The following is a 21,223-nucleotide window of genomic DNA, read 5'->3' on the forward strand; positions in this document are numbered from 1 at the left end:
TTGGAACTTCTTTATCTGCCTTCTGCTTCTGCAGTATGGCTTCCAAGTGTTCTATCCTCTGAGCTAGGGGCATCATGCCCTTTGATACTGCTTGAGAAAGAGTCTCCTAGTACTCTCTTGAAGCTGAGGGAAAGATCCTCTTCCTCAGCTGCAGACTGTTCTCCCCATTCCTCTGCACTCCACTCTGGGGATGTGCTCCGGGAGGCTGTGTGGCTGTGGAAATGTGCCATTGTCTTCTTAAGCTACAGGTAGCTGTTGGTGGGGACTTCACTTCAGGTAATAAGCCACACACACTTTTTTTTTTCTTCATCTATTATGCTCGCCACTGGATGAAAAGACTGTTGGTGTCGAACTCCGAAATATGAACTCTAACGGTTGGTGAGGTAAACAAATACGCAAACCGAATGCTCGCGACAAATGTAGGGGAGGGCAGGTCGTTAGGACCCCCCCTCACCTACATCTCCTACCCATGTGAAGACTCGTGACTCGTAGGCAGCTCCCACGCCCCAGGAGGCGGGATGGCTGCGGATTGACACGCGAGGCTGTGCAACCACATATATGGCATAGAATAGAATTAGACAACTCCATTTTGTTAAAGGCGCTAAAACCTATCAAAGGCAGAACAACATCCATACACAGAAAGCTGCAGCCTGACCCCTGCTTGACCGTGTTCACAGGGACCTGCACCTCCCCCGGCCTCTACCTCATGGTAGATCCACTGAGAGCTCATTCTCACGAGCAACTAGACACGAACAAAAAACAAAATAAACACTGTATCGTTTAACCTTCCGCAGTACATCATTGACGCAGCCGTGACCGGGCTCCTTAGGAAGTAACTGAAACCAGCCCAACCCTGCGTGCTCTGACCATGTACCCAGCCCCAAAGCTGGACTGTGTGGCGGCCCTCAACCCCGAGGCACCTTGTATTGTGTGGTAATCATTTTGTAATGTATTTTGCGTTGACTAACGTTGCTGCTATTGTGAAGAAGAGTGGCTATATGATATGACAGCTTCTGACAGCTCCTGCACATAATGTGATAATGAACCTTTGAAACGCATGTAGACCCACCAAGGCACTGGAGCCAGACTGTCTCGTGGGATAATGTGTATTGCCCTCCTTGCCCACCAACCAACCAATCTAATGCTACCTCATGGTCGTATGTCAACTGCTGTTATGAAATGTTGTGCTAAATGATTTCTGGGTTTATAGTCATAAAATCGAAAACAAAAAAGTCGAAAGTCAAAAAATCGAAACCCCCCCCTTTTTTTTTTTTAACCTTTTTATTACATGCGAGAGCCAAAAAATAAATATAAATAAAAAAAAAAATCATTCGACTTTTTTTTTTCTACTTTGTTTTCGATTTTTTTGACTTTTGAATTTTTTTTTGATTTTATGACTGCATACCGATAGAATCCAAATCTCAATGGGTTTAGTTTCAATTATTTCCCTGAGCGTACCATTACAATATCACACATTTTAGGATTCTCTTAAAGCAATCGAAGCAGCCCTAAGTTTGTGAAAAAATTCTTTGTTCGTTATGTACTGACGAAAAGGATTAGTATGAGGTAAGATATGTAAAGATTCAAATTTAAACATAAAGAGTATTGCTAAGCTAGGCGCAAAAGCAGCCACCATTGCCGTGCCCTTTGTCTGTAAGTAAAATTGGCCATTAAATTCAAAATAGTTCTTGTTTAAGGCTAATAGTCATGAGTTCCAAGATAAAGTTATGCGAAACTCGGTCCTGGGTGTCGTACTCCACGAGAACTTCTTGCATGCACTCAATAGCCTGATCCTGCGGTAAGCTAGTGTATAGCGATTGAATATCCATTGTAACCAGCATTTGAGTTGTGCCATCAAAGTCAAGGTTTTCAAAAATCGTGATGGTATGGATCGTATCTCTGAGATAGGTTTCTGTTTTTACACTGATGGGTTTCAAGAATTTGTCTATGAATTTACACAGTGGTTCTAATATCGAACCGCACCCGGAGACAATTGGTCTCCCTGGTGGGTATTCCAAAATGTGTGAATTCGTAATGGTACGCTCAGGGAAATAATTGAAACTAAACCCATTGAGATTTGTATTAAAAGCAGTACAGACTTTCTTGTTGTAGTATATTTGTAGTCCCTTTTCCTACTGCTCTTGGGACTTTTCCCCCCTCTTTGTATTTTTCTTTGACCGATAGAATCCCCCAGCTTATATTCTTAGTAATGTAAATATATGTGCACAATCCCAGAAGTCCAAAGTGTTGTCACCTGCCCCTTGCCAAAGGTACGGTGCGCTGCCCTGTGCAGGGAAACAGACCCAGAGCTGCAAAGTCGTCACCCCCCTGCTCCCTCCCAGTCCCACCGGGGATAGCTGGTGTTCGAACAGCACAGCCTCGCCTTGCCTCACCTCCCCGTCTTGCTGGACCCGCTTCAAGCATCTACCTCCCCCATGTCAGAGGCCGCCACAGCCTGACTCTATGAATTACGAGCTACCGGGCCCTAAATCCCACCTTCTCCCGGGCACCAGTTACATGCCCCCCACGGCCCATTTCCGTTCACCCCAAGTTAATGGCCCTCGAAGGGGGGCGCCCACCCCTGTACCAACAGATCGTAATACCATCCCTCACCGCACCCATCAGGACAGGACGATCAAATAACCCCTCCTGTGCCCCTGATCCCACACATGAACTCATGGGATTAACGTGTTTGAACCTAAGGTGTCATTACAACAGATGTATTGGGGTACTTCCTATTATATATCAATGGCCCTGTCTCATTCTCGATCTGAGGTCAATGTTTTACAAGAGTTACAGGACAACTGAAATTGTATAGCATAATGAATGAATGTGAATATTTGGCCACAAGGGCAAAGTATCAGAGTCGCCAGTTACCATCACTACAAGACATGTCCGGCCCAGCACTCCACCCCGATGAGCCCAGCTGACCCATCCACCCCGCGTGGCACCGCATGGACGTCCGCCAATCCTGGAGCAGCAACTGTATACAATGTATACCACCTAGCCATCACCATCCAATCCCTAAGAGTATGTGCCCCGTATAGCATTGTGTCATGCGTGACGTAGTTTTGTAATAAGTAGGACTGTCTTTGCTATTGTCAGAGAGAGCGCTCTCAGAGTTTGCAGAGTCCTTTGCATGCCTTATATTGATTTAGATAAAAAACCCTTTTGATCTCAACCGCACTTGGTCCTGGTCTCATTCCCCTCCTGGGGCATGTGCTTTATTGGCTCTCACTAAGGGGGGTGCGTTTTTGGGGGACGATCACATTCACAAACTTAATTAAATCCTCCTTTTTTAAAAACTTTTACTACACGCGCCAATAAGTATGGTAACTGCGCTGCTAACACAATTATGAAAATGTCCTAACACGTATAGTTATGGCATGTTGTTATAAATGGTACTTATCTTATTCGGCAGCAACAAAGAAAGAGGAGGATTGTCGCATTGAAGGGGCTCATATAGCGGAGGACAATGTTGAATTTGAAAGTGCTGATTGGCAGTAATAAAGAAAGAAAGCATAATGCTCGCCTCCTGTCTCGCTATAGAACTAATGTGGAACTTTGATATGAGACAGGATTTCCTTAACCTTTTTGGAACTGTTGAACAGAATCCTGCCTGAATCTGGGGAAGGGGAATTCACCAAGATTAGGAGGAAAAACAGTTGTTATAATGTGAAGTTAACTGTTATATTTGTTGCTATTTGCCATATATTGCCTTGTTACGTTGGTGTATGTTTAAGGGTGCGGGATGGAATACCTTTGTTAGAGTGTTTCCTTAAGTTTATTTTAGGCAGGGAAATCCTCGTCAGGGTAGGGATAGTAAGGCATTTATCCAACCTTTTGAGTTAATAAAAAGGCATCTTTTGAAAAACCTTCACACAGTTGTCCGCCTCACATTTCTGACCCCTCACGCTGTGCATTCAAAGATAAAGGATTACAGAGGTTTTAACGCTTTGCACTATAGTCATTTCTATTGCACAAACTTCTAATTTATGGCTAGGCCTCCTGGTTGCAATTATGCATATGACCTTCGACAATAGTGTCATGAGCACACTATGCACCAAATGACTCCATACCCGCTTAAGCCACAGATTCTATTTTAAATGGAACTATATTTTACAAAGGCAATTCTGCATTTAAGTGACACCAAAATGCATTCAGTTTTAAGCTGTGCTTCTCTGTTCAAATTGCATTGGGTTTTAATAAAATTACATCTCACTCGATATTCACTTTATGGGATACACGGGACATCACTTAACACCATACCTGTGTCCTTGTTATCAAATTGCATTTCCCTCAGCTCCCAGCCCTTTATTCCCCAGATATACCCTAGGCTTTGAAAAGGGGCACTTTGGGAGTTACAATTGGGGGTTCATTTACCTTATTGAATGTGGCTTCTCATTCCTGGAGAATCGGCAGGGGACCCAGTCAGTCTGGATTTACTCCCTGAGCAAGTTCTCTTTTCAGCTGGCTGATGGAAACCGTTTTCCCGCATGGATTGGGAATCCCTCTCAACGACTGGTCTCACAGCAGCATGGGGTCAGTTGTCCAAATGGTGTCTGCTCTGCTCAGCATACTCCAGTTGTTTCTAAGATCCTTCAATCTGTATTTCCTAATATTCCATGATAATCATTCTATGAGCAGGCAAATGTATATTGTTTAACTCCTCCCAGATCTTGTGACAGATGTGTGGTTTCTACTTGTCTTCTGACACTGAAAAGGAGGGGCGTGTCCACTCCTAATGGAAAACGCCAACACTGCAGCACACCCTTGTTTTCCGAAAGCATCACTATTTCCCAGCTTGCTCTTGTAACTAATGTCAGAACTATGTTTTTGCTTAAAGAGATCTACATTTCATTGAGCATCAATTATTGGCCTATTTTGCAACAAGAGTGTGCATTTTGTAGTCCAATGTTCTTAATCAGTTATTCCGGAAGTAACTCAAATTCTAGGAAGAATTAAATTGTTGCTACTTAGGGCCTCATTACAAGCTAGGTATTTCTGCATTAAATCCACAGACATAACACCAAACGGATTTACCATTACTGCCACCTGGTCCGGTGGAATTACCGCCAGATTACAAGTGGCGGTAGGTGGTGTTAGTCCCTGTTTTTCGGTGGTGAAGTGGCAGATCTACCTCCCACTTTTTGCAGGAGTTGAATCCTCCACTTCTGCCTAACTTTTAGTACAGTGGTAACAAAGTTACTGCTCTGTTACCACTGTTTTTTTTATCCCACCGCCATACTTGAAATGAGGCTGTAAATCCAAGCCTCAAAATGTCAGCCTCCTGTAACCATTGGTGAGTGATAATTTACTCTTGGTCAATAAGAAATGGCATGCTTTACACGCACATGTAAATAATTGTGAAGCAAGTGACTTTTGATGCCTGGCTAGTAGCGTACAACTTGAAATGTTTACCCTGCTTATTTTAATATTTAGAATATACTCTATTTGTAATATGATGCAAGAGCGTTCTCCTGCGGTTTATATGTTGGCCCCTACTAGTACTTTCTGTTTCTTCTTTTTTGTTTTGCAGGATTTTAATCTCCAGTCGACTCTTCTTATTTCACTTGTCCTTTTTGTTCCATCATTGGTTCATTTCATCTGTTGCAACATTTCCCCTCTCCCTCTCACATTTCTAGTTAGTCTCTTTATCTGATTTTCTGAAATAAAATTTCTGAGTGTCTTGATTCTGAATTTCCTTTCTGCAGATCATTTGTTTTTCATTTTCTTAGTCTTCCTTCTCATTCTAGTCTACTACCTCTTTTTAGTTTGGGCTGTTAGGTGGCACTGAAAGCACTACCTTAAACTGAAACTATTGTCAATAATATGAGCTTAAAATATGGGCTTTGAATGGTCTGCAATGCTTTTCAATGAAGATGACATTTAGTGAGGGTTACACAGTGTATTTGGTGGTGTTTGCGTATGGATCCCTCTCATTCCTTGCCCCTAGCCATGTTAATCACTATAGCTACTCTCCCCCAATTCTGCCCATCTCCGAACTCCTTGAGCTCTGAGCTCTTTCGTGGAGGCAGCTATCTTGGATGACTGTCTCTAAAGAACCTCTCTGGAAACAAGCCAAAAGCAGCAGCCATCTTTGAATGGGAAAGATACCATGCATCGTGCAAATAAAATGATATATTGAATCATGCGAGTATAATATTTTACATAGCTAAAGTAATATGCATTTTGGGAGTCTGTTTTGATTTGCAATGAAATGAGGGCTGGTTTTGGTAAGCTGTAGTGATTGGACATTTTGGATTTATTTCAGGGAGGTATCTAATCCTGAAAGGTTTTTCAACATATTGGCATTGTTTCATGACATGACCTAGTGCTCTGCCAATATTGTCCAGAATCCCTTGGTCCCTGCCCGTTACCTTGTGCTTCTGTTAAAAGCTTGGCCGTGAAACTTCTACCTGATGGGTCGCGTGATACCCACATTTCCATTTGTGGGGCCTTTGGATAATTGGAAATCCCTGCGTAAAATCCTCCCTTTGCTTCCTCTGGAAAATCACACAACACTTCCTCAATAATGGGCTTCTGTAGATTTCTGTAACAGTATCTACTTAAAGCAACCGAAGTATCAAATTCAGAGACTTCAAGTTCTTCAAAATGTGGCGCCCCGACTCGCTCTCCAAGCTCTGCTCCTGACCTCCTCTACTGCTCTACTTCTTCAGCTCCATTAGTTGCCAGTGGGAGCGAGGCTTCAGTTCAAGATCTTGTGCATTGTGCTCTCCCTAATGTGGGCCTCATTAATTGAGGAAAACATTGGTAAGGTATTACCCCGCTAGAAACCTCCGGTCGGAAACTCGAATCCTATTGAAAATTCCTAAAGTTTGTTGCAAGCGCTTTGGTGGTCGATCCTTCTCAGTACTGGCTCCCACCCTATGGAATACCCTGCCATTCCATTTGAGAGTCCAGATGGCATACCTCCCCTTTAGGAAGCTCTTAAAGACCCATCATTTTGGTTCCCTTACGGCTCATTAGGCTGTGGCTTCTTGTTTAAATAAAACTGCCCCCCCTCCTAGCGCCTTCGGGCCATAGTCTGCATTCTATAAATCATAAATAAATAAGGGTAATTACTGTTAAGGATTTCAATCTGGCGACACACACCTTGGTCTCAGCCTAGGGTGTAGCGCTCAATTGATAGGCCTTTCTCCTTATTTTATGTGGATTCAATTTGAGATGGAACACTACTCGTATCACACCCTCTTTCAAATACCCCCGGTCACAATGGACCAGGAACCAGGCCGGTTGGTGAAAATACAATATTTGATTTATTTTTAAAATTCAAATGAAATCATTCACTTTTTAATAAGGGGCAGCAATCACCAATAGGGTGATAATTACAGTGAAAATGAAATCAATGCACTTGGTTAACCTTCTCCTAGAACATATACACAGCACACATGAATAGGAGCACTTTTTGGGTTAGGATAGATAGCACCCAAGTTAAGGTTTCCCCCCTGCAATGTTCCCTCAACCCACAATTATACATATGTTTTATCACAATAGCATGTATGTTGTATCACTGGCAATCACAAGGCCATGGATCAGCAGAAGGCATACAATTCGAAAATGAGTGAAAAGTTTAGAGCATGCAGCAGCCAAATGACACGTGGGAATTACCGCTTTAAATTACCCAAATTGTTCTAATAAAAACGGGTGAAATACTCTGATTTGGAGTGCAGTCTTTGGGTTGAGGGGTAGATATGTATCACAGGTACAATATAGAGGTGAAAATAGGTCTCTAGCTGGTGAATTGAGAGAGATTTGGACGGTAGAGTGAGGTTCGCGTTTAGGAAAATAGTGCAGTTAAAGTGAAAACTTTGGTTTTTAAAAGAAAGGCAAAGGTTACTTAAAACAACATTATCTAGACTATATTGTTAAAGAGGAACACAATAAGCTCCAAGGTTGATTCGCGAGGTCAACCTTCTCCCCCAGTGCTCAACCCCAACAATAAAATATAGGTAAATTAGTTTGATTACTCCAAATATAACTAAGGGCTTATAATTTACGCCAGACAAAATTGAAAATAGATGGCGCTAGCACTTAAACATTAAGGACATGACACAGGGATAATTCAAACAGTTTCAACACGTTACCAGGTTATTAATATGACTACTTAGAGAGTGGAATAAGGACCAATGCAATGTAAGCCAGGTGTTTCTGTGGGGTGGGGATTATACTGACAGCTGTCATGACCACTGTGAGGGGCACAAGTTGTGCCACAAGCAGGCTCCCACCAGAACCCGGAGGGCCTTAAAACCACTGCAAAAGGGCTCCTAGAGCCAGTCCTGCCGCCTTTGGCACCAGGCTCATATGTAGGAAGGAAGGGCTGTTCAAACTAGGTCCCATTTATGTACATGGGCCTTTAAATCCAACATGGAAGCACCCACACAGTCTAGTTCTAAGAACCAAACCATGTGGTCTAGTGCTTTATGTGTGGAAGGCCTGGAACTACTTTCCCTAGTACTACTTTACCTGGGCTATATAAACCATACCCTGAATGCAGAACATGCTTCGTGTTATTCTGCAACCAGCAGCGTGATGCTCACCGTGTCCAGCTCCTGTTCCTCAGCATCTTCCTGTAATCTAACAAGAACAAGATTATTCTGTTTTACCTGAGAAAACACCATCCAGCACTCAGCATCTCAACTGGGCTGCAATCTGTGGAAACAGAGAGAAGAAGAAACATCACTCACTTGTGAGTACTAGCTTAAGGACTTCCGGCGAACTGCTACCACAGCTGCTGTTCGAACATTGCGACCTGCAATAACGAGAAAGGGAAAAACAATATTAGAACGCTGCTTCCAAAACATCGAATTCCATCAGTCTTACATGAATTCCATCGCGCTACGCCACACTTCCATCTGGAGCACCACAGCAACATCTGCAAAGGAAAAGAGACATATTCAGGTTTGCTTTCAATATTAAACAACCGCACAGTGCTGGACTACCTTAACGGATTCCGGGGGCCTGTTTTTCATCGCCCTCCCATCCACTCGCAGCACCACAGCGGCCTGTGAGGAGAAGAAGAAGAAAACACAGGTTAGCTTCAAAAGACAATAAAGGCGCTGCACTTCGCGCTTTCTCTTACCTAGAAACGTGCCTCTCCATCCGGCACGCCAGCATCAAGACCTTCGCACCCGAAAAGGAGGAGATAAAGACATTAACAAATTCCCACCATAGACAGAATGGAGTGATTTAGTAATATTCAGCACCGTTGCAAGACGCCTTCTATATAGAGAGACTGTTGTTTTGATAGGCACCCTAACAGACTCCAGCTTGGAGCTTCCTCTCATTCTAAAGTTGGTAACTCTGACCCACAATTTGAGGGAGTACTTGTTTTTCTTTGCTAAAAGTCTGGTGTGATTATGACTCTTACGCACACATTGGACAAATTCATGTCATGGCAGCTCACATGACCGGTTACAGTTTTTGTAGGCCAGAGGCACTGGTTTGGAAAATCCCCTCTTTATGATTTTCGTCAATCAATTTTGCAAACATCCATCAGTTTGTTTAATGATGACAAGTGTATTGTTTGATGCAGGTCGCACTTGCCTCAGTTTTAATCCATGCAAAACAAATGCCTCTTCACCCTTCCCCAGTGGGAGCTGAAATGGGAAAAATGATCGCTCAGACTTTGCAAGTGTGCTTAACCCCATCCTCTGGCGCTGCCAGCCACGCCTTCCTACACCCGTTAACACCAACATTTGTCCAGAGTGGTACCTTAAATGTAAATCGTCTGTGTTCACTACAGACGAATAGACCACATAGTGCCAATGTGTACCATTTCTCACCGCTACAAAACATTCTGCTCCATCTGTGTTTGCCCCATTCATTATTGGGAAATAGAGTATGCGAGGTCTGTCCATCTCTAAATGGGTTTCATGTGAGGACTTTTCGGAATTATGAAGTTAGGAATAGATTTGTGATGTTATCCAACCCAATTTACGCTAATATAAGAGCAGCGACTCTCGTTTGGCTGCAGTGTGATTTTTTGATGGGGTGCTGATGTTATGTTATGTTACTTCTTGGCATTTATATAGCGCCTTATGTATCATTGGTATGATCGCAAAGCGCTGGTAGGTTGAACGCCCTCGGAAGTCAGTAGAGAGGGAAAGGGTCATAAGGTGCGTGTGTGCACCGGCTATGTGTGCAGCCGACGTGGCAGTTGTGTGTTAGCTGCTTCTTAGCAGTAGGTGTAGCGGTTGGGAGGTCAGGCATAATGTGTTCATTCTGGGGGGAAGACACCCAGATCGATTTGTGGCTGCGTTAGGCCTGAGGAGACACTTAAGCTAGCGGTGTGCTTAGCTGATGTTTAGTCAGGATGATGGGGACTACGCAGCTCTTGTTAGTATGGGAACAGCTATACTGAATGTGTCATAGTATTGCTGTGTTCTAGATGAGTGTTGGTGTGTCGGAGAGAGTAAGCATGGTGGTGTGATATGGCAGTTATCAGTTATGCATTTGAGCTTGGGCACTCCATCTGTACCATCCATTCCATTCGTTTCATCGCCTGCATAGGTTCCATCACTCTACCTGATTCCACCCACTCTACTTGCCCCATCCACTCTACCTGTTCCGTTCCATCCACTCCATCCGTTCCATACACTCCATCTGTTTAGTAGCCCCCATATGTTTCATCCACTCTACCTGTTTGATCACTCTACCTGATTTCATCCGCTCTACTTGTCCCATCCACTTGTTACTTATCTCCAATGATGTTTTTTTTTCTTGAGATGTATTTTGGATTCCTGTGTCCCTCATAAAGAGTCTGCCTGGCACTCTTCCTCTTCGTGGTGCTATGTCCAATTTAGCCTGGACTGAATGGCTCGTCTGTGGCATTTCTTTATTACAACTTAATAACTGGCGCAATATATAGTAACACTTGCCCATGGTCGTCCGCTATCTTCTTTTCCTTCCCAACTCCCCATTGACCTCTGGGTACTGCATTGATGCAATGATGTGTAATCCCTCGCCAGCTTCTCCCGGTGCCACGTGACTGCAGCATTCAGATATTGATGTTCCTCACTTACAAGCGTCCCAATGATTACATCACTGCAACCTTGACATGTATCACCTTACAAGCTTTACCGTGCCCAGTGAAGACGGCATTGAAACTCTGGCATGTGTCACCCTGCAAGCTTCCCAAGTGATGCCCGTTATAGTATACAGACTTCACTGAAGTGCAAGCTTCCCTGGTGCCCCATGATGACAGCATCCATCACTCTGAAAGCTTTCCCAGTGCCGCCAGTTTTAGAGCACTGGCTTGCATCACCTTGCAAGCTTCCTCCATGCTCAGTGATGCCAGTTTCAGGGCAGTGATATGAGCTTCCTTAGTGCCCCCATGGCAGCAGCCATCACCCTGAAAGCTTCCCCAGTGATGCTAGTTTTAGTACACTGACTTGCATATCCCTTGTAAGCGTCCCCCATGTCCAGTGGTGCCAGTTATAGTCAACCGACTTGCATCATGTGCTTTACTTAGATACATGTGTAGCCAATGCGACACACACAGTAGATTTATGAGGTTGGCAAATATACTGCACCTAGACGAATATGAGGGTAAGCAACGTATCTCACTTAGAAGAATTATGAAGGTAATCAATGTGTTGCACTTGGAGGAATTTGAAGGTTAGTGAATGTATTGTACTTAGAAGAATAATCGCAAACCATCGTTTTTTCCTTAATGCAGGGTCTGAGGCTTTCTCTAATCAATAATAGGCTTACATTGGACAGGGATTACTTTACCAGTGCCACGGCCAGTCCATATGTCGCAACTGAGACCAACGTGTCCTAATTGACCGCTCACCTTTTCCACCGTTGAGGACAGTGTCGGGGGCCACAGCAATGCGTCTGGGGCAAACATTGCTGTCTCTTCATAGTTCACAACTACTGCTGCAATACAAATGTCTAAGCAGCCCGCCTTCAGCCACTCGATTTATAAGCACTCTGCCTGTCCTTCAGTGAAGTCCTGTAAAAAGCTAGAATTGGCAAAGCCACTGATGTGTTGTTTAAAACAAGCATTATCAAAGCCAACATCTTTGGCTTGTGCAAAAGGTTTAAGCTTTTGCCAGGCACGGCTATTAGATGGCCAGATACTCCACAAAAGCCCAAACTGTTGCCATTGCCAACGCTTTTTTTGCATCGGATACTTTGTCACTTTAGTATGCCTTTGTTTATTATGATTTTGCTCAATATCCTTCAGTGCTTGCTGATTGTTCTCTTGTTCATTCCGACTGTTCTACTCAGCTAAGACATCTTCTCTTGATTCTCTATACCCTTTGTGAATATGACTCCTGCCTGACCCTTATGGTGTTTGTGGGGAAAAACATACAAGGCTGGGTCCCACCACACGCTATGCGATGAGGTGCCGGAAAGTATCATCGGGTCTTCTACACAACACGGGGTTGGCCATCAAACAATTGCCACATTGACAATGCTGACCCTTTAGGAGATTGCCTTGGAAACAGACTCTTAAGCATTCTATCAAAGTGAGGTTTAAAGTTACAGAGCAATTTAGAAACAAGCTTATCGCATAGCGTCTGAAAGAACAGACAAATGTGGTGAAGAGTGCGGCCATGCTGGCTCCATTCGTGGGACCTGGCATCTGTGCTTTAGCGTGCTTGCTCGAACACTCCAAAACAAAGATGGCAGATGATCAGTGGTCTAAGTGTACAAAAAGTAGTGAAACTTTGTTCCCTGCTGGCCTGCCCCAGCTTCCAACAAATTCCATTGGCAGGCCCCTCCTATGCGCAATCCAAACCCCCAAACAAACACACTTGTTTTTTAACGGAATGTTCAGTGAAATGCACTGAATGGCAAGTTTCAACTTCTTCCTACACTTTTACTTTAAAACGAAGCCATTCCGGAATGGTTTCTTTTAAAAATATAAGTATAGGAACGGTAAAACTTGATTTAAAGTAGAGGAGCACAGCTCCCAACTGCTCCTTCCCACATTGGCCACTGCAGATGATCTTTTGAAGGTTTGTTCTGTGGTTCCAGGCAAGAACTGGAAAAGAAATGAAGCACAGCTGAATCCACAATACTCGTGGGCCCCAACGATCTTTGAAGGGAAGCAATTTTCAAATAAATGTTGTCGACGACCCAGCCCACAGGGTAGGGAAGAGGCGGTAAAAATGTATTTATTTACTTACATACAGGAGGAAAAAACAATGCTCGTTTGATTACAAAAGAACATACAATAGAGAAGAAATCTGTTTTGATGGGAAGCAGTGAGCTTCTTACAATGGTGTGAGTTTGAGGGACATTCTGACCAGGTTGGGAGTGGGGGGGAGAATTAATGGAACAGTCACTGGAGGCAGAGGAAGTGAGGGACAGAGGCAGGTTAGAGGCGAGGAAACATCTTTAGCTAGCAGGCAGATGAGAGGTAGGTTAAGACCTCTGAGGTGAGGAGGTAGGCTTTTAGTTTGGTTTTTAACAAATCTGTGTGGGCTGTTTCTCAGATATCTGGGGGAAGAGAATTCCATGCAAGCTGAAAGAGCGGAAGTGAGGTGAAGCACAGGGGTACTCGAGGAAGCAGAGCAGAGATTACAAGAAGGCTTGTAGAGTTGGATAGAGGCGATAGATACAGTGGTGCCTTACCGTGGATAGATTGCTGAACCAGGAGAAGAAATTTAAATCTGGCCCTGTTTTGCATCATCAGCCATCCAACCTGGTGAAGGTACGAGGAAGAAGGCGTGGTGAAGTGTGGGAGTTCAAAGAGAGCCCTGGTAGCCAAGTTAATGATCTTGTCGAAAAGACAGAAAGCATACTCGGGGAGAACAAAGAGAATGTTGGCACAGTATTCTAGTTTAGAGAAGACACACAACCCTGAGTGAAGAGTTACAAGGGGTCTTTGTAATTCTTTGTAACCCATTTTCCCTTTTGTCTGGCAACATTTTATATGTGTTTCACCTAACAGGAGTTCGTTCTATTGTTCTTTAGTTAGTAAGTGCTTCCATGTTAGGTGAGCAATTGTTGCAATATCTCCACTACAGAAAACCACCTCTCTATACTTTGAAAATCTTCACCAAGAAAGCTCAGAAAAGAGCGGGAAAAATGTGGGAGGAGCTACTTAATGGTTTGTTGCCCTAAGGGCCTTTCAAGGGATAGAAAGGTGGACACTTCTTCCACAGTGCCCATAGCAGGAACGGCCTCAGATGAGAACGGCCTCGGCCCTGGGCCCTGCCACTCTCCACTTGCACTGATGCCCTGGAACCCCTTTGCACTGCGGGACTGTCTCTGTATCCCTACAGCCCCCCCCCCTCCCCAGCACTTGTTCTGCACTTACCTCACACTTGCCACCAGCTGGCCCTATTTTATTTATTTATTACGTTACGCCACTTACCTTGTACTGCACTTCCCCCCCTCCCCTTCCCCTTGCACTTTTCCCCCTCCCCCACCCCTGCACTTGCGCGATCTGAATGACACCTGGCCTAGTAAGATCGTTGTCTGTCTCCCCTTGTCCCCCCCTCCCTGCCTCGTCGCGCCTTGAAACACATGTGTATAGGCGCGTTACAAATACCATATCATATCATATCATATGTCTTGTCCCTGGGACAGGCTGGTTGGTGGTTTGGGTACCGAGTTTTACTTATTTTTCCAATTGCGTAATGCCAAGTACCATATAATCCAAATGGCTTCCCAAAGTGGTTTAAATCCTGTCATGTGGCCATCTTACTTTTTGGCAGTCTTCCTGCCTGCTCAGGTCAAAAGCTACTATAAAACATTATTTTGAGTTATTAACACAGTTTGCTGTGCCAGCCCACAATATAAACCCTTAAGAGGCTCTTGAAGAGTGAAACATGTATGTTAGGACAAGCTTAGCAAATACATTTCATAATGATAAATCACAAAGTTAGAATTTGTCAACATTATGTGATGAATTGTTTGTTTGATCCATTCTGTTTTTCCTTCACTGAATTATTATGGAACACTTAATTTATACAGAATTTGTTTCAAACAAAGAGCTAGTTACTTTTAGTCCTGCCACATGCCCCAATTATTCACCTTCTGATGTCTTCTTCCCCTCTTGTCTCCAACTTCTTCCACGCTTTCCTGTCTCTCCCAACGCCTTCTTCCTGAATGGCAAACTCCTCCAAACTCGGGCCGTAACTTCTGAAAATACCAACACTTCCTCCGCTTTGTGCCCCCTTTTAGTTATGTAGTGGTTCCATCCCTTCAACCAATCTGGGTACAGCTATTACATGATTGACAACTTTCTAAATGAGGATTTTATATTCAAGACAAATTTCAGTTTGGCAATTGAACTAGTGTTACCTTTTATCGTGTGATTTATTTGCGATCCATTTTGCAGTGCAAAGATATTTTAATTTAGTGGCATTTAGCATAGCGTGCTATCTTCGAGGCACTTTTGTACACTTCTTAACTCGTATCGATAACTGACATAATGAGCCTAAAAGTGAGCCAGTAGTATTGTGCGGCAGGCTATTATCCTACTGAAGGACCACAGGAATAGTCATATTTTCATCTCCTCTTCAAATAGGAGTTGCTCTTCAGAAAACTGGATACAGCCAGACCATCTCACAAAAGACATTTTCTTTGATTTGTGAAATAACGTTTTAGTAAAAGGGTGCATTTTAAGAACTACCTTTCCTTTTCACACAGTACTTGAGAAATGCGCGTCAAAGACCATTTGTCTTCATGGGGAGACCCTGAAAAGGTTAAAAGGAAAAAAAGACCCAGCAAACCTCTTGATGATTCTTCAGACGACATTGCAGGTAAATCTCACTTTCTCCTTCATTGGTTGTTATTTGGACTCCAATGTGCTATAGCCCACTTCATATTAATGATGATTAAGATACCAAATAGAGAGACAGCTGTTGTGAGAAGAGCAGGCAATGCAAATGCTGTAAAGTATAAAGAAGCATGTTGTTAAACTGGGATTGAATCTTTATAGGGTAGGCCCCTTCTGTCATGATGTGTTGTGATTCATTGGTTCAGGCTATGGAACTTGGCATCTTGAACATCTCCTCATGCAGGGTATACTTTTCTCTTCTACGTCTCCAATTTTTCCTTAGCTTTCAGTGTTGCACTGGTCAAAGGATCTCTTCCCCACCCACCCTCTGTACCCCTCCCCACCCACCCTCTGTACCCCCACCCACCCTACACCCACCCTTTATATCCCTACACTCACCATCTCTACCACCACCCCCACACTTTCACCCCATGCAGCCACACTCTCACCCAGCCCCGCCCTCTCACCCCACCCTATCCCCACCCTCTCACCCCCACCCTATCCCCACCCTCTCACCCCCACCCTCTCACCCCCACCCCCTCCTTCCAAATACTACTGTTCACCCATTGGGTTAGTCTCCTTGGCTACTTTCCTCCAGCCACCATTTAAACAATAGGGCGGACCACTCAGCATGAAATTCCTCCATTCTATCATTCACCACAGCAGTGAGCTTTTCCATTACCATCATGTTTTGTACTGTTCATTCCCATACCTCTCTCTTAGGGAGCATTTCCTTTTTCCACCATTGGGCTGTGGCCAATCTCCCCGCTCTTAACATGGCTTGCCACATCTTCGGAAGTCTGTTCTTCCCTATCTTTTTGCGGGCGCCCTAGTAGCAACTGCAGAGGGTCTAGGTCTAACCCTATCCCTGTTACCTCTTCCATCCAGCTCAGCACCTCTTACCAAAATACTTGTACCTTAGGGCATCGCCACCACATTTGGGCCAGAGTTCCCCCGCTACCGCATTCCCTAGGGCAAAATGCAGATAATCCTGTAAACATTTTAGACAATGCCACCCCATTAACAGTTTAAAGTTGTGCTCTACCGTGGAGGTGAACAACCCTCCCTGGAAAACCACTCTGTATATTTGTGCCCATTCCTCCCCATGGATCTTTTCACCCCCCAACTCCACCCAATATCTCTGGAAAGTTTGCCTCCCCTTTAAGCGCCTTCAAGTATCTTTATCCTTTCATACATTTGTGGGTTATGTGAGACGGGCATGGTATCAAGAGATGACACAGACCACAGAATCTGAATTCATCAATATGGTGGGAATCTACCTACCTAAAGAAACTAAGCAAAGTCTATGTCCATAGGTCCAATTCAAAAGCCTGTCTGTGGCAAAACCTATACTTGCCCTCACATCTAATACACAAATGTTGTGTAGGGTTAGACTTCCTAAAATATTGTTCAACAGAAAGTCTGGAGCTATCTCTAGCTCCCTTCCCCAAGTTCAGGATACAGTTCCTACAATTATAAAATGAAGTGTATCTTCCCCCAAAGCACACTTGGTTTCCATATACAAAGTTCGGAAGGAGCTTAGGGTTCCCTTCACAAAAACGATGTTCAAAAGGAGCTCAGGGGTCCTTTCTCCAAGCACAGATTCACAAAACTAATATTCCCGAAAGAGCTCTGTGTTCCCTTCCCCAAGCTTCAAGCTCATATCCAGCAAATGTTCAACAAACACTTGTTGCTAAGTTTTCTTCAGTGACTTCCATACACTTGGTTGGGGCTCTCTGGTCTGGGCGCAGTTGTCAGACCACATGGTCCACCCATTACAGTTCGAGCAACCAGGTGCTATTGCCGTTGTTTTGGCTTGATACCTTGTCCAAGCGTCTTACTTGACATTACTTGACTCTTTATACTTTCAGTTGTTAACTTTATATTCAGTCTGTCTCTTCCTTCACTGGGGTTTGCAGCCTTTGGGTTCTCTTTTGCTCCCACTTCACTGTCCCATTTCTGCTGTTCACCCAACTGCTTTTAACCACTTTCTCTTCACTCTTACTGCTTTAAATACTTTTAATTGATCCTCAGATATCCAGAGACTTTCTAAATGGTGCCTATTGCCTACACATGATCACTCTGATATCCTGTTTCAAGCTATTCTCTTGCCAACATGATAGTCTTTCTCTGTTAGTCGAAAAGCTTTCAAAATCAAGCAAATCTTCTATTTGCGATTACTCTGATGCACAGTATCTTCGCACAGCCTGGTTAGCATAGCATTTGATTGTTCATACAGTTCAGAAGCACTTGCAGGTTTATTGGCAACACACACCCACTCTGCCACAATGTATCTTCTTTTCCTCTCGCTTGCGCACCAGGTTTCTTTACACACAGAAACTCACTGGTCCCTTTATTTGATGCTACAGCTCCTACGCTCTCACGGATTCTCCCTAACTGAGTTCATGGTCTCCCCACTTGCCCCTAAGGCCCCCTTGTGCTACTCCTCCGGCATAGGGACCAAGCACTTGCAGAACGAAACAGGAAGGGCCAACACTTACCTTAGTCTGTCCCTTTCTCCACTTTAGCTCTGCCAACTGGTGGTCACGTAAAGTCATCTTGTATTTGGGGGCTTAAACGCTCTGACACAATTTTCTTGACTTTGCTGAGTTGTTTCTCAAATGCTGCAACAGACCACTGATTTGTGAAGAGAAAGGCTCAGGTCACTAAGTGCCACCAGGAGACATTGTCAAAGACATCCCAATCACTGGGGTGGTTGGTGGCCTACCATTTGAGTTCCCCATGTCATGATTTATATCATACCCTGCAGCCCAGAGCCTAATCTCCACCCCAAAAGTGGTCTAAATGCTGTGAGAAACCTGAAGGTACTCTCACATCTACTCTCGAGGAATCTTCTGTTCAGGTGGCCAGGGAAGGGCCATCGCTTTGGAATCCCGACCCTGGGGGTGGACTAGCGAGGGAGGATCACCTGGGCACATGGTCCTTGGGGATTAGGGAGAGGGTACCTGAAGGCGAAACACAGTATCCTCCATTTACTGACAGTGATTCATATTACCCTCCCTCAGTCTTTGTAGGATATTGCTGCCCAAATCCTACTTTGCCCCCTGAAGTCAGTGTCACGATCCATTCCCCCTAACCCCCTCAGGTATAACAGCCCCCTGGCAGCAGTGGGGCTACAGCCCTTCACAGTGGACTCAAGGGCCTTTAAACTCCATCATAAGAATACATGGAATCAGTCCTGGCGCCTTTGGCCCCAGGCTCATTATCAGGAATAGGGCAAGTACCAGCTTTTGACCTTAATCCAACATGTAGGTCTGTTACACAGCTCAGTTCCTAGAACTGAGCTATGCAGACCAGTGTTTGGGTGTGGTTGGGCCTTCAGGTGTGGGTGGCTATATAAACCACGCCCAAACTGGAATACAAGCTTCGCGTTATTCTGCACCCCTGCAGCGTAACGCTCACTGTGTCCAGCTCCTGCTTATCTGCTTCTCCCGCGGCCCGATCCTGAAGCCATCGATCCGAATTCCATCACCAACCTGGAAGAACAAGCACAGCATTAATAAGAAAGTACACTTACCTGAGTGAGCAGCAGTTCCTGCATCAATCCTGCACTTCGTTTGCCTCGCCTGTCTCCAGATTTCACCGCATCCTGCAAAGGTGAAGAACAAACAAGGACAGCATTAATAACAGCTCTTACCTTGGCAAGCAGCGGATCCTGACATCCCTCCGCGCTTCGCTCGCTCATCACCCCGGAACATCACCGCAACCTGCAAGTGTGAAGAAACAAGGACAGTATTAATAAAGCACTTACCTGGGCAAGCAGTTCTGCGCTTCGATCCCTCACCACTCCGGAACATCACTGCAACCTGCACGAAGAAGGGAAGAGAATACAGGTTAGTAACTAACTCTAAAATAAACAGTGCCGCGCTCCGCGCATCAACAACTTACCGTAGTCTCTGCCTTCCGACGCTCAAGCTCTGAAATGGCAACCATCCCCGTGGAAACAAAAAGACATAAGAGAAATAGCATAGTGAAGAAATGTAACGCTGAGAAGACAGAGGAAACAAAGGGAGGAGAAAGAGACATAGTAGAGACTGAAAGACACTATAACTCACCTGAACACAATCAGCAGAGTAGGAGTCACAGCCGGCATGTACCCGACACAAGGACCAGTGAAGCAACTAGGGCCAACGGAATGCCTGCACCTACCACGTACCCCTGCACAGAGACGCAGGACGGAGAGTTCTACGCACAAAAGGTGAGAAATGACCCCAAGGGAGAGGATGTGGATCAGAGGGAGGTGGGAGTCCACCCATCACAGGCCCAGTGTCTTAACCCTCCATTCTCCTGTTATAGGTGCTACCCAACGTCTGGCACATAACCAAGCAGAGAAGGATCCATGATATCGCACATCCTCCATCCAGTATCGTGTGGCGCCCCTGTGGATACCAGGTGAGCGTAACAGTCAGACCAAGTACTGAGAAGAAGAAACTAACCCCAAGTGTAATGAAGATGACTATAGCAGAAAGCACTACAGTACTGAGACCAAGAAGAGGGAGCCTGAAGGTCTGGCATGTCCTGTTAATTGGACTAATTGTGGTCACGCAATTGTAAGTAGGACTTCACACCTGCAGCCTGTTGGAGACTTGCAGGTGTACAAAAGGTGGAGTTCACAAACGGCAAAGGAAGCGAGAAGCCTGTGGAGAGAGGGAGAGAGAGAGGGAGAGAGAGAGGAGCAAGAGGGCCAGAACAGCCCCTGAGAAACCGGAGGGGAACGGAAAAGCGAGACGATGCCGAAGGGCACAGTATAAGCGAGCTAGTGGAATTATGAGAAGGAGTTTTCTGCAAATAAGCAGCCGAGGGGAGCAGCGAAGTGTGAGCAAAATGCCAAATTGAAAGTTTAAGCGGCATTTGAATCTTCCAAGTGGGAGTAACCCAACAATCCTATGTTTTGGGGATGAATTGCTTGGGTTAGGGAAACTGGTTGCGCGGCCTGTGGTGTTTGGACCGTGCAGTCTGTCAACTGTCCCTAGACCAGGGAGCCCCAACAAAATGAAAAGGAACTGTACAAACAACCGAGAAACCAGAAAGATCAGAATATTGGTTTTGAATCAGTGCAACAAGCTTAGGGGGAACGAAACCTAAGCACCTACTGAACACTGTGAGGTTATAGGTGAAGCAAGACTATAATCTTGGGGAAGGGAGACCTAAGCTTCTTGGGAGCATTATCTGTTGGAACTTTGTTGTGAACCAGCACCTGCGGCTTGCAACTCTGCAAGAGGGAAAGAATCAGTCTCTGCTTCTTCGGCCATCTTCTTGTTCTTGGCATCCCTCATGGCTGCCTTCCCACCAGCAAACCAGTCACCACTCGGATGGTCTCATACAATGGCCCCAAGATGCCATCCTCTGAGGCATTGTGCAGGTGGAAGGTGCATAGTTTTCCCCAATGTGTCAACCTAAAAATGTTATAATCTATATCAGCTGGTGATCCGTCAG

The 21,223-nt window shown here is 44.8% G+C and overlaps 1 protein-coding gene across 4 annotated transcripts in view; it reads left to right on the top strand.

Annotated features, from left to right (window-relative positions):
- Positions 1-21,223, top strand: part of USP45 (ubiquitin specific peptidase 45) — a 3,631,241-nt gene that overhangs the window by 52,616 nt on the left and 3,557,402 nt on the right. For all 4 annotated transcript variants that reach the window (XM_069606397.1, XM_069606399.1, XM_069606400.1 and 1 more), the window contains one exon: positions 15,637-15,749. In XM_069606397.1, the coding sequence (XP_069462498.1) occupies positions 15,647-15,749 (103 nt within the window). In that variant the 5' untranslated portion in view covers positions 15,637-15,646. The remainder of the gene's footprint in view (positions 1-15,636; positions 15,750-21,223) is intronic.

Source organism: Ambystoma mexicanum, chromosome 4p (assembly GCF_040938575.1).
Source record: "Ambystoma mexicanum isolate Mex_15411 chromosome 4p, UKY_AmexF1_1, whole genome shotgun sequence".
NCBI classification, from domain to species: domain Eukaryota; kingdom Metazoa; phylum Chordata; class Amphibia; order Caudata; family Ambystomatidae; genus Ambystoma; species Ambystoma mexicanum.